This window comes from Lytechinus pictus, chromosome 4 (assembly GCF_037042905.1).
Source record: "Lytechinus pictus isolate F3 Inbred chromosome 4, Lp3.0, whole genome shotgun sequence".
NCBI lineage: Eukaryota > Metazoa > Echinodermata > Echinoidea > Temnopleuroida > Toxopneustidae > Lytechinus > Lytechinus pictus.
In genome coordinates, this window is record NC_087248.1 from 7947693 (window position 1) to 7968325 (window position 20633).

Consider the following 20633-nt stretch of genomic DNA (forward strand, 5'->3'; position numbering starts at 1 on the left):
AAAGCGGAATACTGCAATATCAAATTAAAGTATCGAAATAAAATTGAGCTAATTAATAATTCAGATTTACTAAAAATCTAAAATACACTGTTAAAATAATTTAAACAACGCTGTTATGCCTGTGAATCGCACAGTAGTTGTTTTAAGTTTAATCAAGTGTTTAAATTCTTAAACAACCATGCTTAAATTATTGTCGTTTCAGATTTTAAACAGCGTTGTTTTAATCATTTTTAACAGTGTAAATCACATGCGCTTTATTATAAAGATAAATCAATTAAAATAAAAAGGAACCGGGAATGTTCAACTATATGGACTGTTGAAAGATGTTCGCCCTTGTGCCTGACCGCTATTAAAAAATATACAAATACAGCCTACGGGTCAAAGCATACCGGTTGCGATATGATTATTCTAAATATACATACACATACAATCTTCATGACTGCTTTTTTCAATAGGAAAATTACTGCAATATTCGAGCTGAATCAGAAAAATAACATTCATTAACTATAATCATAAATGCACTGATCAATATAACTGGATCACATCAATTTAAATTCAAAACATTTGTTGTCCGTTAAAGCAATATACAGGTCCCCCGGGGGGGGGGGGGTCACTCGATCCACATGGACTGCTACCCACCCGTGTCCGACAACCTCAGAACTACATTAACTAAATTTGCAATCCTAAATGGCGTAACACATGAGAAAAAACATCGAAATCGATTAATTTGATACCATACTGATGACTGATGTTAAATTGATGTTATATACAACAGGTATAAATTCAATTTTTTTGAAGTTATTGAAAATGAAAGTAAGGCCAATATGGACACCTCTCTTAGCCACTTTGAATAGCCATCTTTTAGCCTGAATTAATGAATGCAAGTGAAAAATGATGCTTGCCTTGACTGACTGATGCATCACATACATGGGCGGAAATCTGTCCCGAAAGGTAGGGGGGACAACAAGGGCGGATCCAGCCTTCGCCAATGGGGGGGGGGGGGGGTGGGCGATTTTTTTTTTCAGCCATATGTTAATCCCCGATCGGCCGCTCGAAGATGATTTTTGTTTGTTTCATTGAAGGAGTAGTCCTCATGGCCACTTTTTAGCTTTAGCTTTATATTCTTATAATTCAACATAAATATATTATATCATAATCCTTATCTATATAATGCGAGCGCGAAGCGCGAGCAATTTTTTTTTTTTTTTTTGGGGGGGATTTTATGTATTTTTTCCTAAAATTTGAACATTCCGGGCAATGTTTGTTATCCTGAAAAAGATGTATATGCAACTAAATAATTACTTCGAACGCGAAGTGCGAGCAGATGTTAACTGATGGAAAAGGTTAGCCTTGAATACGTTACATATTTCAACAATCAAATAATGCGAGCGCGAAGCGTGAGCTTAATTTTTTTGAAAATTTTTGCCTAAAAAATATAAATTCTAAGCACTTTTTGTAACTGAAACATATAATAGGTATATAACTAAACAATTGATGCGAACGCGAAGCGCGAGCGGAAAATTTTAAGATTTAGACCTATAAGAACGAGACACTCTATTTAAGTTTTGTAAATCATGAAAAGGATGAGTAATTGGGGGCCTTCCTTACACCCGGTCCTTACATTAATAATGCGAGTGCAAAGTGCAGCCATAAATTTTTATTTTATTTGAACTGATCGAAAAGGTACTTGTTAAGGACTGCTTGCACTTAGCCATGAAGACGTTACATATTTCAACAATCAAATAATGCTAGCGCGAATCGCGAGCTGAATATTGTATACATTTTTACAAAAAGAATCGAAAATTTTTATCAATTTTCTTAATCGTGAACAGGGTAGCTATAATAACTATTCAATTGATGCAAGCGAAGCGCGAGCAGAAAAATTCGAGATTTAGACCTAAAAACGGGACACTCTATTCATGTTTTGTAAATCATGAAAAGGATGAGTAATAGGGGATGTTCCTACATTAATAATGCGAGCACAAAGCGCGAGCAGAAAATTTTTGATATTGTGATCTGAAACTGGATAATGATTTAAATAGAGAACAAGTTGAATATCTGAATAAACATGCGCGTGTTTCAGATTTAGACCTAAAATCTAAGCATTCTACACCTCTTTTATCATGAAAATCTGAGAAAGAGTCAATTTCAGTTATATATTTCAAGCACTTTGTAGGAAAATTGTGAGGTGGATATGGATCGCACTTAATAAAGAGCTGATATTTTTCATTGTTATTTGAGTTTTGACATAGGACCGGGACATCCTTGGGACATGTCATATGAAAAATGATGACTATCTTCATATTCCTCTTGCTAAGCGCGAGATGAAACAAAAGGGACAATTTAATCGTTAAATTATTAATATCTTATTTATTAATGCCTAATGAGGGCGAGAAATCTGATGATATTATGGCCTGAAAACTGGGCATTTCAAGCAATTTTGTAATTATGAATAGAATGCATCAGTCAAAATATTTTTTAACCATTAATGCGAGCACAAATCGCGAGCCAAAATCTCTGATAAACTGTCATGAAAATCAATATTGAGACATACATAAATCGCCAATTAAAATGCAAGCGAGTAGCCAGCGCTATCTGATACGTGTTGACAATCAGACTTGATTTTTTTTTCAAACTAAATGGAATACACAAAAATAATAGGTACTTAATAAATCGAAATTTGCGAGCGCTCAGTGCGAGCAGAAAATGTCAATATTCAGACCATGAAGCTGTCACTTTTACAGAGCACTTTTTAAAAATCAGTTTGTAAATCACACAAAATAATGAAAGTTCGATTTCCGAGGTGAAATATGTAATGTATATTGACTTCCAAACTTGATATTTAAGCTCCATATTGAAAAATCACCTGACAGGCAATGCGAGCGCGAAGCGCGAGCGAAAATTTCATATAGTGACATGAAAGATTTTTTTTATTTTCCAAGTCTTCCCCTCATCTCATTTTAGTCACTCTGGAAAATTTGACAAGTCCCCCCCCCCCCCAAAAAAAAGAAGGTTTTCACCCAAAATGTAAGGTCATTTAGTCCAAAATGCATGTATTATTTCGAATGTGAATGATGCATTTTTCTCCATCATAAAAGACTAAAAATAGTAGGGGGGACATTTGATATTGTGTCCCCCCTACTATTTTTGGTAGGGGGGACACGTCCCCCCTGTCCCCCCTGGGATTTCCGCCCATGATCACATAGATCTACCATTCGTTTTACATTTCATCAAAACTGGAAAAAAATGAATCCATACCATTTATTGTAGGCCTATACGTGTTGAAAAATACATAGTTCTACATTACTTAAACCCGTATCTTCTTTTTATTTTTTCAACTTTAGTGGAGGGGATATATGGAAATCTTGCCCTATATAGTTACATGTAGATCTACAGGTATGCCTACTCTTTATTCAAGTAAACTTGTATTTAGCTAGGACTGTGGGGGTAACTAACTTTCATAAGTGCTGCGCTGGCCGGCGTGTGCGAGGATTATTTTGCATCCCTTAAAATCAAGCCCTTCATGGTGTTTATGGCTTAGGTTTGCTAAGTTTGCTCCTCAAATTTGCAGCCCTAAATGGCGTAGGTCTACTCAAATTTGCACCCATAAATGGCATAGTCTTCATATAAAAGAGCGAGAGAAAAGGTTACCCTAATTTTACCAGCGAATGGTGCTGAAATGCAACCCTTTTGCCAAAGACGTCGACGACGCCTATAAGTGCCTGAAACGGGACAATTTTGACACCTTTTCTGGAAGAGGGTGCGTAGCAGGCCATGTCAAGAGTGACCCCCCCCCCCGATATAGGTGCTCCCTTTAGGTTTATTGCATGAAAAAAATATTCTTGACAAAGTAGTTAGTATATGTACACACCCACACATATAATATATATATATACATGTATATATATACATATTCAAGAAACATAAAATATCTTCTATAATTCCTTGTATCGTTTATTTCCAACAATACATGGATAATTTAAATCACCCTATTTTTCAATATAAGGAAAACAGCACATCTGCCTTATAACATGTTCTTATACTAAAGATTAAAGCACATTATTCTCTGTACAAAACAAGCCAATTTTATAGTTGGTTTGACTTCTTTATGGCAGGATATAACTATATACATGTCCCGATACATGTATAGCAAAATGAAATATAAACGATCAAATATATTAATCAAATGAATAATTCCAGTTATCTATATAAGCAAAATGTGTTTAAAGAGTATATAGTTCGGATGCCACATCCTAATTTTGAGTGTTATACATTATATAACAAAATATGGATGAGTTTATGAGAAATATCACTAAAATAACTTACTGGTGTCAGAGCCATGATGTAAGAGGAGTCTTCTTCCTGGCCTGTCTTGCTCGGATTTACTTCGATGCCAACCAAAAATAAGTTGCTGCACATCTCAACTCCTCCTCGTTCACTCACTCAGCACATATAGGTCCTGCCACGGTCATGACCAGTGTCCCGGGGGCGCGTCCCGGGGGGGGGGGGGGGCACCAGTGGCGTAGACAGGTTCGTACACCTGGGGGGGATGAGTGGGCTGCCAACGCTAGTGAGGGCGCGAAGCTCCCGAGCGAGGGAGCGAAGCGACCGAGCGGGGGGAGGGTGTGGGAGGGGGGTGTCCCCCCTGCCACGGTAGGGAGCTTTTGCAATTTTGAACTTGAAATCGTGCAATCTAATGCATACTTAATGAGGTAAAATAACACACACAAGCGCGCACGCACACACACACATACTCACACACACACACACACACATGGGTGCGCGCTCCCGAGCGAGGGAGCGAAGCGACCGAGCGGGGGGAGGGTGTGGGAGGGGGGTGTCCCCCCTGCCACGGTAGGGAGCTTTTGCAATTTTGAACTTGAAATCGTGCAATCTAATGCATACTTAATGAGGTAAAATAACACACACAAGCGCGCACGCACACACACACATACTCACACACACACACACACACACACACACACGGGTGCGCGCACCACACACATACTACGCCTTGAATGGACAGACATACATCGACAAGATCTACACACCGTGGCATACGAATACAGAATGGACTGACACATAGTATTGCATATTGAACCACACTACGTATTTATTTATCTCTGTGAATTTTGCTGTTACACCTCTTCAGAAAAAAACCCAATGTCAATTGTGTACACGCAGGTATAGTCTTTGTTGTCTTGATATGGGTATGTGGTTATGAATGAAAACAGCCTCTGTGGCCATTTGTGAATAGAACACATAAACAACAAACAAATAACGATATGTCTGTTCATTATAAAGCATAATGAATACGTACATACTATGCTTTTTTTTTACCTCAAAGAAACAGGCATAGCATCCATAGATGGATATTGACTGGCGGCTCATTAACATACAGATACAAAAAACATAAACAGTATCACTATGATCCATGGAGTAACAATACTGCTTTGTAAGTTTGTGAAGAAATCGGAACCATAACGGCATTGCATCGTTTCAAATTAGGGCATTATTTACTTCTATTTGATCTCAGTATTATAATAGTAATAATAATAATTATAATAATAATAATAATAATAATAATACAAATAAAAAATAATACTAATACAAATAATAATGCTAATACTAATAGGTTCCTTTTATCTCGCATTTCAAGACAGGGTAAATTCACACTGCGCTTTACATGAAACAAACTTCTTTAAACATTTCAAAATTATGTCTTCATGCATCAATCAACATACTTTAAATGAATACAAAACAAAGTGCATCTTAAATAAAAAAAAAATAAATAAATAGTTAACAATACAGAAAAAATGTAGCTGCTGCAAGCTTAACAACAAACTAATGTATACCAGTCAGTCCTGATATCAGCATTAGTGTAACAATAGTCATATAGTGGGAGCATGAAGTTGAACAATTCATGATTATACATAATTATATATGTTTGTTTGAATAATACTTGTTATAAAGATAGTAGTATGGTACTCTCTGTCACGAATTATTATGTATACTGTTGTATCACATTCATTTTCTATTCTGTTTTAGATTGCGCTGATGCATTTTGCACACAATGTATAATGCCTATAACACGAGTGGGCCAGACCACACATGTATTTCAATAAAAACCGACTTGAGAAAATAACGTGTATATAAATATGTAAATAAATAAATAAATAAATGCATATAATGTATATATATATGTATAAATATCATATACCTGTAATATAATCTGATATAAACTAATAAATAAATAAATAAATATAATACATATCGTATTTGAGAAGGTATTGCTAGTACTCGATTCGTGCCTGAAAAGTAGTCTCGATGAAAAGAAAAAAGTTGTTGCTTCATTCCCATACCAAAAACAGCTTGATTAACAGTTGCTAATCAGATAATAGAGACATGCGGTAAGTTGGTAAACTTACTTAAGGAGCATTCATGGCTCAACAAACAAACATATCGGTCTCTTAGTCAGTTTTACTTTTGTAGTCTTGCAAATTTGTGTCTTAGAAACCAAATATCTTGCGCCTCTTTTCGTTCCTGCCCGCTAATAACAATAAACACAATTACAATAATGATGAGGATTATTATTATCATCATCATAATTATTATTATTATTAATATTATAATTGTTATCATTATTATTATTTCTATTACTATCATCATTATGACTTATTAAGTAACCAAATATCATTCCCCAAAACCTGGGGGGGGATGATTGTACATGCCATCCCCCCCACCTTGTGAGGTGGGGGGGATGCATCCCCCTCATCCCCCCCGTTGTCTACGCCCCTGGGGGGCACTTACATTGACGAGTGGATACCATGCGCGACCAAAAAAAAACACGTACTAAAGGATGTCTTTTTCAAGATAGGGCACGTTACGTACGTAACGTAATAAGGCTTTCAAAAACACTAAAATATTGAAAAAAGGTATCTATTTCGCGAAAAAAGCTAGGTGTTTAGGGTCAACTTTGCGAAGGTATAAGAAGATATATATATATCCCCAATTCTGACCCAATGCAGAATTATGTTCATCCCCACAACGACTCTTTGCTTTTGACCTCACTGATATCAACAAACACCTAATTGATAATTAATTAATAATTAATAATCAATTTATTCATTATTGATAATTCATTAATAATCAATTAATAATTAACTAATTATTGATAATTCATTAATAATCAATTAATAATTAATTAATAATTAACTATGTTAATCCCCTCTACCGGAAGTTGTCTATCTAGACTACTATATCTTCTGGTATAAACCGGGGGTATAAAAAGACTAAAATGTACTTTTTGCCCCGACAGTCAACACTACGTGTTTAGAGTCCGATTTGCGCGAGGTGTGGGAGGTGGGGCCGTACTAGAAACCCAATGATGTACATGTAGGTAAAGGTAAAATTGACGTCCGTGACATAACAATTGGTCGCGCATGGTATCCACTCGTCAATGGAAGTGCCCCCCCCCGGGCCAGTGTCAAAGTTGCTCTGCCAAGTGGCAAGCACATACAACATACAGCAAGCATTTATGCATGGCTCATTGCATAAGGTACCACTGCCCAGCACACATCATTAACGCACCTCTCCTATTCCACCAGAGCACTCTAGCCTGAGATCCTATTGTTTTCTTGGGGTTAACTAGGATTGCTAGGAATGCTGAGATTACTAATATTCCCAATCCCATTATTTAAAATGCATATTTAAAATGCTTATAAGATTAAAATTCCTGTTCACTTTGTGACATGCATATTGTGGTTTACGTTGAAATTTGTTTATTTGAAATTTTAATTGACATTGAGAATTTCCCAATGTGTGTATAGAGCGAATCAATAAAATCCTTTTCTCATTCTTCAGCCCCTCTCTCTCTCTCTTGTTTTAAGATGGATTTTGGATATGTGATATCATTTTCCGCCATTTTTCTGTTTTATCACTCTTTTAGAGAATTGAGAACCAACAGTTTCAGGTTAAAAACAATATAAAGGAAATAACAGTGGTCATAAATGAGTATCATATCATGATCATAGAAGCGCATTGACGGATGACCATCTGCTCCAATTATTAGGATAGCAATCAAACGCATCACTCCATATTTTCAGCACATAAAAAGGGCATGACCGTAATGACATTTTGTGCAATTATTCCCTGGGGCCTGTAATATCAAGCGCAAGCCCCGAACGAGGGTGCTTCATTGGCTGAAAATCAAGTTGCGCAAGATTTTATGAGTTTCGGTTGATTGCAATTCTTTCTGCAAAGGGCCCCAGAAAAAGTTAATGTTATATTTCCAAACATAGGCCTATCCATCTTCCATGCGCTAGTTCAGTGATTTCGTGATTAGATTCCCCCTTTGGATCTCAGGGAAGGGCAAACAACCCTTTCCCTAGTCTCTGGACGTTAGTAAATTGTTTTGTTGGTTTATTTCCAATTCGTCTAATGCCAGTTAGTCCAACTACCAGCTCTTTTGCATTTGGTTCACCATCAGTTCGTCCACTATCCACATGGTCTAATTGCCAATTAACGCGTCCACTCACGATTTCGCCTAATACCCAATTGGGCCAAATAGCCGTTTAATCCATATACCATTTGGTCAAATTGGAGTAGGTTTTAATTTTGCAAAATGAATGAAAATGAATGGATATTAGACCAACTGGTTATGAGACAAAATGGTCATAGACGAAATGGTGATTAGACGAAGTGATGCTTGGACCAAATCGCCGTTAGACGAAATGTTGATGGACGTAATGGCATTAGACTAAATGAAACTAGACCATGATGGTGGTGAGTGGACGAGTTACACCGTTTTGCTCAGAAAACCATACACTCATGCACAAAGTGTGACACCGTCTTTTCACTTCCCATTCACTCAGTAAATCAAACTATAAAAAATGCAATTAACATGAAGAAGAAGTGACAAGAGAGTTTTTCTATCACTATATTTTTTTAAATCATTTTATATTTTAAGTTTGGACAAACCCACACAGTACCAAAGGCTTTTTTTTTAATTGACAAGCAACGCTATCCTTGATATTAAAGTCATTGTTGTGCAATTATTTGGACTCAAGGGTCGGGTCAAGAATGTTGAATTTACAGACAATTTCTGTATAACATTTTATGTACAAACTTGAGACCAGCCTAAAGTTTACGAGAGGGGAAATATAGATTCTTTATTTCAAATATTACCAATAAAGAACAGACTATACATTTTTTGAAAAAATGTATATTGGGTTTTCCTATCTGTTTGAAAAGTTGAAACATTTTCCGTCCAATTTGGAGACAGAAAAATATCATAAATTATTAAATGTTGATGCACCAAATACAACCATGGAAAATGTAAAACCAAAAATGGTAAAATGTGGATTATTCGATTCAGAGTATAAAAAATAAACATCTAAAAAATCTATCCTACTACTGTATCATAAAACGTGAAGGTTTCTTGTGTTTAAAAAACCGAGGGCTTCATTCGTTTACATCGGGTCACCAACCTGACGAGTGTCATTCTTTGGTAGCCACAATGGTCATAGTTTTGGCCCTTCCCAGTTCACCTTGGTAAACATTACCAGACCTCTTTGGAGTGACGTCACACATCCATTTGTACACGTCATCGATGAATTCATCTTGGTGTTCCACAGGGATGTTTTTTATAGGGTAAAATACGCAACGTAATTGTTCTGTATAACAAATATTGATAATGAGAAATATAACGATATACGGTAAAGTCACAAGACAATCCAAAAAATCATATTCCTCTGAAACCATGACAACTGCAGAAAATATCAAGTATTGAACTTCCTTCTAGGAAGTATGAAATGCTTTCATGTTCCGTACATGTATTACAATAGACATACTTTTATACACAATTTGCCAACGACAAACATTTCACGAGTCGAGTTGAATATTGGCCATATAACCACTCACCCTGTGACATTTTGGTTTGCTCCATGGGTGTCGATTTCTTGTGATGATTGGGGGGATGATCGGCAAGGGAGCGAGGCGACCGAGCAAGGGGGATGTAGGTGTGGAAGGAGGGGGGGGTATTCCCCCAATTTAGAGCATACTAAAATTACTTTCTAGCCTTCCTATGCCATCATATTGTAGTCAACTTTCACTATTAAATTACCAAACATTGTTAAGGACTTTTTTCTCGTTAGCCATGAAGACAATACATATTTCGGCAATCAATGATGCGAGCGCAGAGCGCGAGCTGAAAATTTTTGACATTCCGACCTAAAAAACTGGGCACTCTAAGCACTTTAAAAAATATCATGAACAGGATAGGTATTAATGCGAAGGCAAAACGCGTTTTGACCTAAAAAATGGAATTGAAAGCACTTTTTGTAATCATGAACAGGATAGGTTATATAACTAAACGATTGATGCGAGTGCGAAGCGCAAGCAGAAAAAAAATGAGATTTTGACCTAAATCGGGACACTCTATTCATGCTTTGTTAATCATGAAAGCTAGCTTGGCAATTTGGTATCTTCCTACAAAGGTCTATAATGCGAGCGCGAAACGCGAGCAGAAAATTGTTGATATTCTGATCGAAAATTAGATTTTAGCATTTTTAGATAAAGAACAAGCTGCGTATCTCAAAAAACATGCTTGTGCGTGTTCTAGATTATTTTAGACCATAAACATATAAATGAAATCAATAATGCGAGCGCGAAGCGTGAGCTGAAAATATTTGATATTCCGAACTGAAGAAAGGTCAATTTAAGCACTATATCAAGCACTGTGTGGAAAAATTGTGAAGTGGATATAATATAAACGATGTGACATTCTAAGAACATTCGTCATCATATGAAAATGATGACTATATTCCTATTCCTCCTCCTAGGTGCAAGATGAAACTTGTCGATATTCCATTCTGAAAATATGGACGCTTTTATTACTATAGAAATTCATTAAAATGTTATTTACTTAATTATTATTCTAATAAGCCTATTTGAGAGTGCAAAATGTGCTGATATCAAGGCCTGAACATTTGAAATTTTAAGCACTTTGTTTTCATGAATAGGATGCATGGGTAAATAGTTTTAACGATTGATGCAAGCACAAATCACGAGCCGAAAATTTTCATTGATAAACTGATGCGTTTGACAATCAGACCTGACAAGGGATATTTTTAGAACTTTATCATGTTTATGGAATACACGAAGAGGATAGGTACTTGACAAATCAAATAATGCGAGCGCGCAGCACGAGCTGAAAATGTTGATATTCAGACCATAAACAAAACGGACATTTTACAAAGCACCCTTTTAAAGATTAATTTGTAAGTCAAACAAAATATTTAAAGCTCGATGTCCGAGATGAAATATGGTTTGTATAGTGACTTCAAAACTTGATATTTAAGCTCTATAAACATGTATATCAGCCTATTGAGGAAGATATGAATCATCGAACAACCAATGCGAGCGCTTGGCGCGAGCGAAAATTTTATATAGTGCCATGATAGTTTTTTCTTTATTTTCCAAGTCTTCCCATCATCTTATTCTATTCATTCATCTTTCTTCTCTTATTTTCCTTTTTTTCTTTTCTCCTCTTCTTTTCAGCTTTTTCTTCACCCCCCTTTTTTGGTCCCGCCAATAGGGGTGCCCCAGGCCCCTCGATCTGCCTATGAATTAATATACAGTGAGTCCCACAAAAAACGAAACCGAGACTTATCAATGATTTATCATAACTTAATCAAAAATACAATAGACAAAATGACCTACCATTGTAAAGCTTAGAATCTCCTCTTTTATCTAAAATTACTTAGATTATTTCTCATTCACGCATGAGTGAGCAAAAATAATTTGAAGAGGGTGTACCAAAGTGTCATTTGGCGGGCCGTATCTGGGTTTTAAAAAGAAAACCACATTTCTAAAAAGTTCAATATCTGCTCTTTAATTTGATACCTCAATTACAGAAAATGGTCAAGAAATAACAAAGTTCTGGTTATTTGAAATAAGGCTTGAATTTCAATAATTTCATAAAATGAAGAGGTTTTACAGGCTAGCGTTCAAACTCTGATGATCAGCCATGCATTAAGTCTTTTGTTAACCATGCGATAGCTTCTGTGGGAAACCGATGAAAACACGTTCATTTGATGAAATTATGGAAATACAAGCATTGTTTCGAGGGAGCATAACTTTTTTACTTCTGTACCATTTTTTGTAATTAAGTTATCAAATAAAAGAGCAGATATTGAACTTTTTAGGCATGTGATTTTCTTTTTGAAATTCAAATGAGTTTTTGGTATCCTTTCTTCAAATTATTTTTGCTCACTCATGCGTGAATGAGGGGTAATCTAAGTAATATCAGATGAAAGTGGAGATTTTAAGCTTTACAAGGTAGGTCATTTGTCTATTGTATTTATGATTAAGTTATGATAAATCATCGCTAAATCTCGGTTTCGTTTTTTTGTGGGACGCACTGTATAATGCATATATCATTGTTGTTAAAACAATTTTGCTTTTATGCAACATCAACATAAGAGAGGGCCTAAAAATATGCATTTATTCATGGCTCATGAAATTATCCTATATCGACAAGTTCACTTATCACACACAGATGAATGCGTTAACTGTTTTCAAAACAGTCTTGTCAACTTTAGAAAACTGAATTGGGAAACGAATTTTTTTTTTCTTTCTTTTTTGTGCTTATATGTTGTCAATTTTTATTGATTTTATGTGTTTTAATAAATTAACCTTTTTTCTGGAGATATGCTTTTTTTGCACGCCCTCGATTTTGTTGGGGGTGGGGGGGGGGGGGGTGATTGTAAAGGTCATCCCCCACCTGTTTTTTTTGGGGGGGGATATATCACCCATCCCCCCGGGATCGATACCCATGGGTTGCTCAACATTATTTAGCTTGACAAAAGAAATAACGTCATCCAGGTTCCTCAAGTGTCACTCGACCCTGAACCACATTTACTGATCTAGGTAAATCACGTGCTGAACTTACTTTTGATGTCACTTTCCTTCCATTCAACCCAAGGGGGTTGCTTCACCTCTGAATGTCCAATGATGAAACCCACTGATCTCACAAGGTCCAGAAAACCCTCAGTACTTTTTGTTGGAAAAATCTCGTAGTTGCATTTCTGGAGACAAGTATTGCGTGTGACAAAAAAAGGACGAAAAAATAATGAAAAAAAAAAAAACTCAACATTCATGAAATTTGAATGTTATTGTGAGAGATTCGTGCTCCTTTTGTCGGTATAGCCATTTATAAGCTTCTTGATAGATTCACACTTTGTTGCTTATCAAGTTTTAACCCGTACCACGGGTGTAAATCCGATAGGGGGATGGGGGATAAACCCCCACTTTTCGGAGAGGGGAGATGGTATGTACAATCATCCCCCCACTTTTCAAGATAGAATATTTTTTTAAATCATCAAATGGTTAATGCTACTGTTAATATGTGGATTTATCTGTTATTAAAGTGCTTCAATTGGCATGGGGAGCATTTCGTGAAAGGACTTGTCGGAATTTTTATCCGACAAGTCCAATGTTATCCGTGACAATTCCCTACGTTTAGTTTATTGAAAAGGTTATATCCACTGCATCATGGGAGTTTAGTATACATTAAGTCTATTTATGAATAAGCGATTCCAATGACTTTTATATAATTATGTTTATAACTTCCTGTAAATACACTTTCATGAATATGGGGGGGGGGGGGGTGTCATGTAGTATCTTTTTGGAAGTGGGGGATTTTGTACAAAATATATTTTGCCCATCGTATATTTTTCAAGTTGAGTCTATGATGAGTTACTGATGACATTGATCAAATCAATGCCGTTAATGAAACTCATCTTTACCATTGATTTTTTTATCCATTTAAAGGGGACTTTAAATCAAATCAATTAACACAACAATATAATAAATATTTCAAAAATAAATTTTGCTCAACATTCGGAATGTTGCATCATCTCCCAATATAATCTATAATAGCAAAGGCTATGGTGCATTTGAAAGACATGAGTCCTAGTTAGAATTAATATTGTCCTGTCAAGCACACAATTTAACTTGTTCAAGGAATCAATGTCCCCTTGTCATTAGGATTCATGTCTTTGAAAGGCACTATAACCTTTGTTGCACATAATAAAATTATATGAATACATTACAAGCTTTCCCTTTAATAATGAACATTTCCTTGCTTAGGTTGACAAAAAGTTTTTTTTCTTACTTATCAAAGAATAATCAATGCTAAAAGATAACATATTAAATGAAACACGGTAGTTGAAGAACCATGAGTCTCGCCTGATTTCGCGATAATTCAAATATGCGATATAATCTTTCAACCCCTAGATGACCTTTGACCCCAGTATCCTCATGGATACACATGAAGTATTACCCAAGTTTCATATGTACCAAGTATGAACATAATTGATGCAGAAATAAATGAGAGCAAGTTGAACATAAACTTTAAAAAAAGATGGACATGACCACATATCATTGACCTTTTGACCCCTAGATGACCTTCGACCTCACCAGTCTCTTGGATACATACATGTATGTGGTACTGTATTACCCAAGAATCATATTTACTGTCTAAGTATGAACATAATTGATGCAGAAATAAAGAAATGAGAGCAAGTTGAATAAAAATTAGAAAGAAGGCTGATGATCAATATTTTTCAATTTGTGCCATTTGGCGCAAGCCATTTTGTGAACCCCTGACAAAAACGTTTCTTGTTCACTCAAGCATGAACGAAACTCATTTTTTTTAATGGCATTTAAAAGATAAGACTTCAGAGCATCTATGAAAATCAAAATGTAGACATCAAAATTTAAAACAACATTTTGAAAGACTTTTCAAAACTGTCCCTTTTTTTGAGACGCCCTTTATTGCTTTCACCCCCCACTGCTCGGACCGGATTTACGCCAGTGACCCCTACATATAGGCCCCTAATTTATATACATGAAGTGTGCACGGGACACAACCACCACCTCCCCCCTTCCCACGGTTTACTTCGTCAGAGATGTTGCTTATACGGTTTCGTCAGGAGTTTATTACAAACCCTTGACGAAGACGTAATATGACAAACCCTTGTCGAAGATGTAATAAACTCCTGACGAAGACGCAAGACGTCGAAAATTTGAGTATTTTACTGCAATAATTACCTAATTTGAAAAAAAACCCCTCAAAACCCCCCACACATTAACTTTACTACTATTTAGCCAATACGTGAAACTGTCAACTGAAGGATATATTATTATGCTGCATACATACCTGTAGATATTGCCCCCATTTTGGATGTTTTCTAATCCATACATCGCAAGTTTCACCGTAGGGACTCCATTCTGAAACAATTTGGGAATGTGTAGGGAAATCAAGGAGGACTATACCTCCTGGTTTAAGACACTGGTAGATATTCTTTAAGACACTCTTCTTGTCAAAGCACCAATGAAGAGCTGTCATGCTCAGAATTTTATTGAACTTTTCCCGCCAGTCGGTAAGAAGAGGACCAAACGTCTGCGCGTCTTCTTCAAAGTATCGTATATTGTGCCCTGAGTTTTCAATTCTAGCGAACTCCACCAATCCGTGAGAGATATCTAGGCCTGAAAACATTGAAAAAGAAGAAAACCAGAAAATAACAGAAATAGGAGAAACACCAAGAGCAAGGAGGTTAGAGAAAAGCAAAAAAATATTTGACCCTTATCTGACTGAGGGGCCCCTCGACAAATTTCGTCATTACGGCGCCGCGCGAAATTTTTTGAACGCGCGGCTCACTGACTTCTTACTTTGAAGTCTTGCGCATCTTTTGAGACCAAATTTGCAACGCGGTTCCGAAATCACGCAACATTTTGTGAGTGCATGTCAGACACCAAATTGCTCAAAAGAGTGATTCCGTGTACAAAGTCAATGCAAATTGTGTTTTTCAACCAAAAATCATAAATGTATTATTATTATTACTTTTGTTGGTTTAAATAGATTTAATTTATGTTATTTATGATCGCAAAAGAGTCCCTGAAAAAAATCATTGGAAAAAAAACATGAAAAAATAAAGGTTAGAAAAAACAATGAAATACATAAGAATTTAAAAAACAATAAAACACAAAAGAAAGTAATCAGATTTTGGCAATTTTTTTCTATATATGATATAAATGTAGAAATCAATACTCTCACTAAAAATTAGCATTCTACTAGCAGTTTAAATTGAGTTAGAGGCAAAAACATCCACAAAAACCAAGTTTAGGGCAAATTTCATATGCTTATTTGCATATTTAATTATTAAAGAAATGTAAACAATTATTTTTTATATTTTTTTTTACTATACCGTCTTGCAGTTTACATCCGGCTCTACGCAGGTGCAAAATTTCACGGCGATCGCGCAATCAGTGGCCGAGTTCTGAGGGGGGGGGGGGGGGTCAATTTTGCCCAAGTATATCCTGGTCCGAAATAGCACAGTTGAAAAAGGGTTAAAGTTAAATATTTGCTTAGAATTGTTTGGACGTCACATTGTACATGCTTGCTTATGCAACAGTCCCTGTTGCAATTCGAAATGTACACTAGCACTATACATTGTAACATAAACAAATTCCAAACTCCTCATTATTTTTAATCCAGCTGCTTATAGAGCCAACGAAATCTTCTCTTTGAGCCCGTGAGATCTGACCCCAGATATGTGTTCAGACCTTGACAGAAAATGGGTCAGCCATGGCGCTTCGATCATTGTCGATCGGCTTTGACCGAAGTCCCCCCCCCCCCCACCTCCAAAATGCCCATCAGTTGTCATAATTTACCCAAAAAAAATTATAGGTAAACATGAAACAAAATATAAAAACTGGCGGGCTAGGCAGTCAAAAAGGGGCAGCTGACGCCCCTCGATTGGAAACGCCCCATGCTTGTTATAACTACTCCATGGAACATATACAAAAGGAAGTTAAAGGTATTGTTTAACTTTGTGAGCAGCAGATTAAAAAAATTCTCAAACCAAGATGAAACATGTGTACCAGTGCATGTATTAGAACTAATAAACCCTGAAAACAACCATTATTGAGAATGAAAAGCTAAAACTACAAGGCAAACCCCGATTTTGTAAATAGGCGTCTTATAGACGCCTAAATAGTACACATAAGTGTATGGGATGAAATTAAGATGGTGTTTTCGGTCACTTTATATTTCAATTTTTGAAGCACTAAATAAATATTTTCGAATGCATTTTTTCTGGGCTTCATTTTTGTAACATATCACAGACACAGGTGACAAGTGTGACCTTCTAGCTCAGATTTTTTAAAAGTCAAACCAATGTTAGCCAATCACTTTAACATGAAAGCAGACTAGGTATACATAACAAACTATAAAAGCTGACGGGCTTAAGTGGTCGTGAAAAGGGCAGTTGACGCCCCTCCAAAAAGCCCCCTCTGTGGAAAAAAATGACTGTACGCCAGTGCTCTACTTGAATGTAAGATAGGAAAATGAGCGCCATTGAAGAGGAGACAACTCTAAAACCATGTCAAGAAATTATAGCATGAATTCCTCTTTTAATTAATATAACCTTGCTTGACGTTCAGATACTCATACAATATGCTCATTAAAGGGCAACGCCTTCCATTGGTCGGTTAAATTCAAATGGAAATATCTTTAGGTCGCAGTTCTAGGCGGAACAAAAAAAATCACATATTCAAAATGCTTGAAAATGTTTTTTCATCTCCATGTATAACACCAAATGGGGTGTGTAATCCACTTTAATGCTAAAGAAACTGAACAAAACACAACTTCGCCTATTCAAAAGAATCCTAGGAGTACCAGTCACTGCTACTGACGAAATTTTCTGTCTTCTCACAGACTCGATACCAGTGTCTGCTCAGATTGAACTGGACAGACTCACTCCTGCTTGGGCTAGTTATGATAGATCGCTGCCGGTTTGAGTTCAGAATCTTCCTTCATGCCTCAGAGAAATCAACCCCGACCATCCGGATATTTGCTGATACCCTGACTGAATATCATCTACCTCCACTTTAGGATTGAATTATGGATCCACCACAAAACAAAAAGACAGTGGAAACGCACCATTAACATAGCAGGGAGGAGAAATGTCTTTCAGTCTGCATGGGTAGGTCGTCTACCTATCATGCTATACCTACGCATAGGCGGATCCAGCTTTTGGCGAAAGGGGGGGGGGCGCACTACCGAGCGGCGCACATATTTTTGCACTTCACCGGCGCCATAATGTTGAAAAGGGGGTAAAGTCTGACCCTGTCAAATGCTCTTTTCAAAATGTAGGATTTCCAGTCATGCCATTTTGCATGACCACACGCAGATAATATTTCCGGGGGGGGGGGCAAGACTCGAAAATTTGGTGCACATCTCACATTTGCAAATTTTTCATAGTTTTCATGAAATGTTAAGGAAAAAAAAAATGTTTTTCACAACAGCAGATGGCGAATGTGCCCCCCTTCCCCCTTGCTGCGTACGACCATTCCCTAAAGTCCACTTAAACATATCTCATTATAACAGAAAATATACATCAATTTAAACATATACTCTTTCTAAAATATATATAGAGAGAGATTGAAAAACTTATTAAAGAAAGAAACAAGCAAAAAGTAACACAAATTATGCATGTTATGTGCGATTTCAAAATCTCGTGTATTAACCCTTTTATTGCGATGAGGCCAATACTTTTGTATATTAATAGAGATACAAGTTTTTTTTACTATATGTATATATATAAACACAGGGGCATCGATCCTTTTTTAAGATTTGGGGGGCAAAATCATGAATCAATTTTCCAAAGGCGCTCGATATCACACAAAACAAACAAACTCACACAAACACACACACACATATGCATATATATATATTTATATGACTCATGAGATAGAAACACATATCTCACCAACAAATTAATGCGAGCGCAAAGCGCGAGCTGAAATTTTTTAGTATACTGACCTGAAAACAGGAAAAAGGTGCCTGTTTATGACTGTTTGTAGTAACTCATGAGGAGGATACATATCTCACTACACAGATAATGCGAGTGCCGAGGGCGAGCTGAAATTTCTGCTCAATTTCTTTATATTACCAGAAAGCTTGATATTCTATGCATTTTTGGTACCAATGATTAAGATGGGTATCTAAAAAAACAATAGATGCGAGCGCGAAGCGCGAGCTTAAAATTTTGACATTTCGATCTGAAAAAAATGACAGTTTAATGGACGTTTGTAATAAAGAACAAGATTATATCCAGCAAAATATTATTGCAAATCGAAGCGGGAGTTCTTTTGACGTTTAGTCCTGAAAAAGGGACATTCTATTCACCTATTTAATTATGAAAAGTATGGGGTTTTGCTACAGAAATGATGCGAGCGCGAAGCGCGAGCTGAAAATTTTTATATTCCAATCTGAGAAGCGGATAATTTAAGCACGATTTTAAATAAAGAACGAGTTGTGTAGCTCAATCTCAATATACGACTGGTTGCGTAATTATACACTCCCGGTACTAGCAACGGGTTTTAGCAAAGTTTTGGGCTAAAATATCGAATCATCTTCATAAAACACTATAGTAGCTGTCTTAAACTAAAGGCCATAGAGGTGGCACAATGTGGAATGTGTAAAGAAGAAAAGTGACTGACCTTCATTTTATTAAAGCATTGGAAAATAAGATCAAAATTAAAGGATTTGCTCTACGCTTTTGTATGATTCTGGGATTTTTAAAATAAATTAAAGATTTAATTACATCTGTCATTCTGTGGGCAACTGCCCCGCCCCAGTCCACTCTGTAAGGGCATGCGATAAGCTTTGCTATGACCATTCAACAATAAAATGTATAACCAGGTGCCGCTGATCATTCTTGACCGGCGCCGATCTAGATTTGGTTGGCAATAGGCCCTTCTTCATTATTCTACCGGCGCCTATTTATTGGGACCAGGGGACGCTGATTATTCTTGACCGGCGCCGATTTAGAACAAGTAGTGCTGATTATTTTTACCGACGTCACGTAAGATTCAGGCAGCGGCAATTCATAATTGACTGTCGCCGATTTAGAACCAGGAGGCGCCGATTATTCTTGACTGGCGCCGATTTTTAACCAGGTGGTGCTGATTATTCTTGTCCGGCGCCGATTTAGATTTAGGTGGAGCTGATTATTCTTTATCGGCGCCGGTTAAGACTCAGGCAGCGCCGATTTATAACCAGATGGCGCTGATTATTCTTGTCCGGCCCCGATTTAGATTTAGGTGTCGCTGATTATCCTTGATCGGCGCCGGTTAAGAACTCAGGCAGCGCCGATTTTCCTTTACCGGCGCCGATTTATAACCAGATGGCGCCGATTATTTTTATCTGGTGCCGATTTAGATTAAGGTGGCGCTGATTATTCTTGATTGGCGCCAGTTATATGATGGCAGCGCACTGCTGATTATTTTTAACCGGCGAAGTTGTTGGAAAAAGGGTAGTTAAAAGAAAAGATACGGAAGATGATATGATTGTGCTTTGCTGGGGGATAGCCTTTCCTTACTGTTGCTAATATTATATAAGTGTATAATTTTTTTAAGCGGCGCCTTTTCTTTTGGTTCCTTTATTTTTATTTTTTCAAGCAGCGCCTTTTCTTTCTTTTACTTTTTTTTTTTTTTTTTTTTGAGCGGCGCTCGAATATCAGGGGGGGGGGGGCGCGCGCCCCCTGCGCCACCCCCCAGGGACC

General features: G+C 36.8%; 1 protein-coding gene across 1 annotated transcript; it reads right to left on the reverse strand.

The window, feature by feature from the left end:
• Positions 1-7639: 7639 nt before the first annotated feature.
• On the reverse strand, positions 7640-15597 carry LOC129259086 (juvenile hormone acid O-methyltransferase-like). The gene is made up of 3 exons (XM_054897353.2): positions 15224-15597; positions 12953-13088; positions 7640-9674 (listed from the first exon to the last, which is right to left on the reverse strand). Exons 1-3 carry the CDS (start codon positions 15560-15562, stop codon positions 9499-9501), a joined length of 651 nt encoding a protein of 216 aa, XP_054753328.2. The 5' UTR covers positions 15563-15597; the 3' UTR covers positions 7640-9498.
• Positions 15598-20633: the final 5036 nt, after the last annotated feature.